At 46.3% G+C, this 5,803-nt stretch overlaps 1 protein-coding gene across 1 annotated transcript; it reads left to right on the top strand.

Annotated features, from left to right (window-relative positions):
* LOC8057606 (cytochrome P450 87A3) lies at nucleotides 1,287–5,422 on the top strand. Its single transcript, XM_002448317.2, has 8 exons — nucleotides 1,287–1,979; nucleotides 2,079–2,228; nucleotides 2,511–2,762; nucleotides 2,883–2,972; nucleotides 3,501–3,579; nucleotides 3,723–3,829; nucleotides 4,553–4,683; nucleotides 4,776–5,422. Exons 1-8 carry the CDS (start codon nucleotides 1,326–1,328, stop codon nucleotides 4,864–4,866), a joined length of 1,554 nt encoding a protein of 517 aa, XP_002448362.1. The 5' UTR covers nucleotides 1,287–1,325; the 3' UTR covers nucleotides 4,867–5,422.

Here is a 5,803-nt window from a genome sequence, read left to right as displayed (position 1 = left end):
ATTTCACCGGCTGCATGTAATGGCAGAGTGTGGGCATCAGTAGGAAGGCAGGTGTGGTTGCCTGAAGCCGAGGCTGGATGGAATATGGACATGGTGCTCCCTCCGATGGAATGAAACACGGTGCAGTTGCCCACTCGCTGTGCTGTGCATGTATAAACAATGGCATCCGATCCTCGGGCACAGAGAGTGATGGCAGAATAATCCATGGTCCGGAGACACGCTGGGCAAGACTTTGCTGTTCTTTTCTGTTGTATGTATGTAGTATATCCCCAACCCCACCCAATTCTCTAGCCGGCCAGCTTCTCAACAGCCAATACTCCTGTGTCTGTCTCAGCAACAGTGTCTACTCCGCGGCAACCCAGTACGTACATATACCACAACGGAAGGAAGGTGTTCTTTGGACTGTTTTGAAATTACACTCTTGTCCCTGGGTGCTTCCAAACTCGATCCAAAGTAATCTAAGTTGCATTGCGTGTAGACCGCTAAACCTCATGGTAGATCAACTACTACTCTGCGATTTTTGTTTTTTTTTTGGTTTCCTGTTCAAAGGTGCTTAGAAAAAAAAAAGAAAGTGCATTATTCATATGAAAGTGGTGTGATAGTTAAGGCATGGATGATTCTGGTTTGATCTGACAATTAATCAGAAGCTCTCTCGGTTTCAAATTATATGTTATTTTGGCTTTTCAAGATACATATTGTACATCTAGATTCATAAAGAAAATTATATATATACCCAAATAGGCAAAATGACTTATAATTTAAAATGAAGAGGGTACATGCAAGTTTCCCCCCTCTTTTTTAAAGATGAATGAAACACACATATTTTGCTTGATTTAATCCGATGAATGACCATCAATTTTTTGTTGTAAATTAAAAACAATATAGTTACACCAAAAAATAATAATGTTTCCAATAGCGTGCGAACCCATTGAACCGATCTTCTTCAAAATCTATAAAAGGCTATAACAGGATATAGTAAAAGCTATTTATTTTTATTGAATTTACAGAAAAAAAATGAAGCTCCCTCATTGATTATGCAAGGAAACAACTCATGGTTACAACCGACATTCTTCATATTCATTCAACAATTCGAAATGCGAAATAACTATAGCGTCATATTCAGAATCATGAAAAAGATAAACAATTTAGCTAAATATAAAAGGCATAACGCAAATAATTTAATAAACACAAATGGTTATATATATTTTTCCCCTTCCGTCACTTTTTAAAGGCCAAGCCTAGCAGAGCAACCGGCAAGGTGGTTTATAAAAGGCACCCATACTCCCACAAACCCACACAGAACCTCCTTCGTCTCCCCGTAGCACATGCAACCATATCTTGAGCTAGCTTCTCCCACCATCACCATCCCTCTCTCGGCCGGGAAATTATATCGCGCCGCGCCCGCGAACCTTCTTGTCACCTCGGAGTCGGAGGCCATGGCTTCCTCCATGGCCTATATAGCTGCCTGCGCCGCGGCATTGGCGACCCTCGTCGTCGCTCTGCTCCGCTGGGCGTACCGGTGGAGCCACCCCAAGTGCAGGGGCAGGCTGCCGCCGGGCTCCATGGGCGTCCCTCTCCTGGGCGAGACGATGCAGTTCTTCGCGCCCAACCCGAGCTGCGATGTCTCACCCTTCGTGAAGGAGAGGGTGAGGCGGTACGGGAGCATCTTCAAGACGAGCGTCGTGGGGCGGCAGGTGGTGGTGTCGGCGGACCCGGACATGAACTACTTCGTGTTCCAGCAGGAAGGGAAGCTGTTCGAGAGCTGGTACCCGGACACCTTCACCGAGATCTTCGGCCGCGACAACGTCGGCTCCCTGCACGGATTCATGTACAAGTACCTCAAGACCCTGGTGCTCCGCCTCTACGGCCAGGAGAACCTCAAGGCGGTGCTCCTCGCCGAGACGGACGCCGCCTGCCGCCGCAGCCTCGCGTCGTGGGCGGCGCAGCCCAGCGTCGAGCTCAAGGAAGGCCTCTCCACAGTAAGCAGCTAGCTATAGCAGCAGCTCCTGAATCATCCTGATGCATGCGCCATTGTCGCCAGCGGCCGGATGATTGACGACGATGCTTCGATTTTTCAGATGATATTTGATCTTACCGCCAAGAAGCTGATCGGCTACGAGCCGTCCAAGTCGTCCGAGAGCCTGAGGAAGAACTTCGTGGCGTTCATCCGCGGCCTGATTTCTTTCCCCGTCAACATCCCCGGCACGGCCTACCATGAATGCATGGAGGTAATTAATTTAATTAATAAGAGCATGCTGCGGTGAATGCAAATACTAACCGCCGATCGCACTGCACCACCACCTGTTTTTACATACTACTCCGTAGTAGTACAAAATAAAGTACTGAGCACGCACACGCACGGCTGTGTTGTTTCGCGCGCCGTATAGCTGCGCACATGCACTGCACAACATGTTTAATTCTCTGTCGTTGGACAATATAATGATGAACAATCGCGTCAGAGTTTTTTTTTTCTCTAAAATCGATCTCTCTTCTTCGTCGGCAATTTACAGGGGCGGAAGAAGGCGATGAAGGTGCTCAGGGGCATGATGAAGGAGCGGATGGCGGATCCCGAGCGGCGGTGCGATGACTTCTTCGACCACGTGATCCAGGAACTTCGGAGGGAGAAGCCGCTGCTGACGGAGACCATCGCTCTGGACCTCATGTTCGTGCTCCTCTTCGCCAGCTTCGAGACCACGGCGCTGGCGCTCACCCTCGGCGTCAAGCTCCTCACCGAGAACCCCAAGGTCGTCGACGCGTTGAGGGTAAGCAGCATGCAACAAGCAAGCAGTCAAGAGAATCCACCATGCATGTCCGTGTTATTCTGACTGACGACGGGCTAATTAAACGACTAACTCTCTGTTATGTTATCCCTGGTCGAGCAGGAGGAACACGACGCGATCGCCAAGAACAGGAAGGACCCGGATGCCCCCGTCACGTGGGCCGAGTACAGATCGATGACCTTCACCAATCAGGTGAGCCTATAGCCCGGACCGCTGCGCCCCTAGCTTGCTGTTGTATAGCCCAGCAGTCCGTAGCGTACGTACGAGAGCAACTGTACATGTGCAAGTTGCATTGTTAACTTGCAAAGACAGTATCATCACAGCTCTAAGCGAGATGAGGCCAGTCACGAACTCACGAGTTAGCATTGCATGCAAGAATCTTGGAAGCCCAACGCTGCAGCGTGAAAGCGCAAGCCATAGTTTGTGTTTTCTCTGACCAATTAAGTCCCAGACTTCGAGGTAGACAGATAATCTTACTTAACTAGTGTACAAGAACTACGAAGCTGAAGATTAAAGAATGGAAGGGGGAATCAAAACTTAAGGCCCTGATTTGGCCACAGTATAATTTATTTACAGGCTGTTGCGATTTGAGAATAGCAAAGAGTTGTGCTCTTGGATGCCGCTAATGTAGTCTGAAGTCTGAACTCTGATGTGCCGTTTTCTGAATCCGGCAAGTGCTGAAGAACTGACTGACACCTTTGTTCCTGTCTCTCTCTGAAGGTCATCATGGAGATGGTGAGGCTTGCGAACATCGTGCCGGGTATATTTCGAAAGGCCCTACAAGATGTTGAGATTAAAGGTACATACACACCACGAAATGCACATGGCTGGCATGGCATCTCTCTCTTGTTCTCCTACGTACAAGAAAAATGATATCTTGAGCAAGCAAGTTGCGTGGAAACTCATCTCCGTGCTGTATTTCTGCGGCGTTCGTTGGCACAGGCTATACGATTCCGGCAGGATGGGGTGTCATGGTGTGCCCACCGGCAGTGCACTTAAACCCTGACATCTATGAAGATCCGTTGGCGTTCAACCCATGGAGGTGGCAGGTTCGTCTTGCTCGATGATATCTCTATCGGCAACAGTAGTTTTTGCATTCTGCATCATCTATCGTTCCTATCGCTTTAGCTAGGCTTCTGACGCGCGAGGTCGTTCAGTCTGCATTAGGTTGCGAGGGAATGAGTTGTTTGGTTCTATATTCTATCTAGTCTAGGTAATATGAAATGCTATGATCTGATTTGCTCACCGAACTTACATATATTCTCCTCTTGAATCTCACCATTAAAACGGAGATCACAAACAAGAATAATTTAACCAACTGCAAGTCCCCAATAATTGGCAGAGTGATTAATTAGTCCACGATCGGGAGGCTCTGATCCCAAGTACCAACTTGGTAGCAGAGATCAAGAAGGTTGGCGTCCATATAGTGATGTACGAGCCCCCGAACCATCGCAGAAGCTTCCTCGCTTAGTAGTTTAACAACAAGGTCAAAATGGCAGCACATGAACATGGTGTAGCTCAGTAACAAGAGGCAACTGTGCAAGTCAGCCTGCCAACTACAAAACAGACAGATAGTGCTTGATTGTCGATCTCACTGTCTGAGGATTTTTTTTTTAATTCTGTATTTGGGGGTTCAGGGTTCGAATCAGACAGCTTCTCTTTCTGAATCCGGTAGCTGAACTGAATCATATGTTATTCCACCTACTGCAAGTAAAAGATAAGATTGAAAAATAGGGGGATAAAAGGTTCTAACCGGGTTGTCTTCTGAACAGGGCAAACCTGAAATCACCGGTGGAACGAAACATTTCATGGCGTTTGGAGGTGGCCTCAGGTTTTGCGTTGGGACTGATCTGAGCAGGGTCTTGATGGCAACATTCATCCACACCTTGGTTACAAAATACAGGTACCGTTTCTACATCTGATCTAGTGATATCTCTTGATATTTATGCTCTGAAACAAAGAAATCTCATAGTTCTTTTTCCCCTAATGTCACAGTTGGAGGACGGTAAAAGGAGGGAACATAGTCCGGACCCCCGGTCTCAGCTTTCCTGATGGCTTCCACATCCAGCTTTTTCCTAGAAATTGAAATTGGCCCTTTTTTAAACCTCTGACAAGGTTGTGCATGTAATTAAAGCGGGGGGTTTATTTATTTTTTGAAACGAAAAAGAGGGGGTGAGGTAGGTCTCTTAGGGGCAACAGTAAAGGATTGGAAAATCATATACTTAGTCTAGCGTAGTAGTGTTAGGATAGACATCACTAGTTACAAGTTCAGTCATATTACTGGGTACTACCTCTAATCTTTGGAAGGGGTTTTTGTACTTGGTTTGTTTGTTTTCCATGTGGTTAGTAATCTACCCATGTGTTGTATGTATATCTGATTATACATGTCTAATGAAAGAAGAATACAGGAGCTATGCGTAAAGATGTTTGTGGAGCCATACGAAGCTCCATTTTGTCTCCAGCTCGTCTCCAGGCGCATAGCATCCCCAGCTTGTTCAGATATGGTAGAGTTAATGACTGAAAATAGCCTAGTATTTAGGTCAGAATCAGCGGTTACTGTTCAAATATATTATGTCCCTGGGCAGAGGAAACTGTGGGGATTTTTTTTTACGAAGGGGAAACACTGAAATCGCCTCAGCTAAGATCACGAGCTGTCTTTTTTTTTTTGGCATTGATTAATGGAAAAGCATTCGAGCTACAGCAAGCAGAAACGGAAAATACCTGACTATAGGTTTCAATCAGATAGAGAGAAGCGCTAATAAACATGCATTTAACAATCACCTGGCAGTTCAGGTAAATAGTAGCCAGATCTAACCTAATAATGGCAATAGCGTTCCACAAAAGCCTTACAACCAAAGAAGTTGAGAACAAGTTCACCAAATGACCAAACCAAACATCATTCTAGATACTACCTAGTAGGAGCCTCCATTAGTTTTTTTAATGAACAGGAGGGTTTTGGGCACTTTATCGACTTTTCTTGTGTCCTAAAAAGTGAAAAGAGGCCTACAAAATGGGAAAGGAGA

This window comes from Sorghum bicolor, chromosome 6, assembly GCF_000003195.3.
Source record: "Sorghum bicolor cultivar BTx623 chromosome 6, Sorghum_bicolor_NCBIv3, whole genome shotgun sequence".
In the NCBI taxonomy this organism is placed as follows: Eukaryota; Viridiplantae; Streptophyta; class Magnoliopsida; order Poales; family Poaceae; genus Sorghum; species Sorghum bicolor.
Note: the sequence above shows the minus strand (reverse complement) of the source record. Positions and strands in the feature narration are given on the sequence as shown.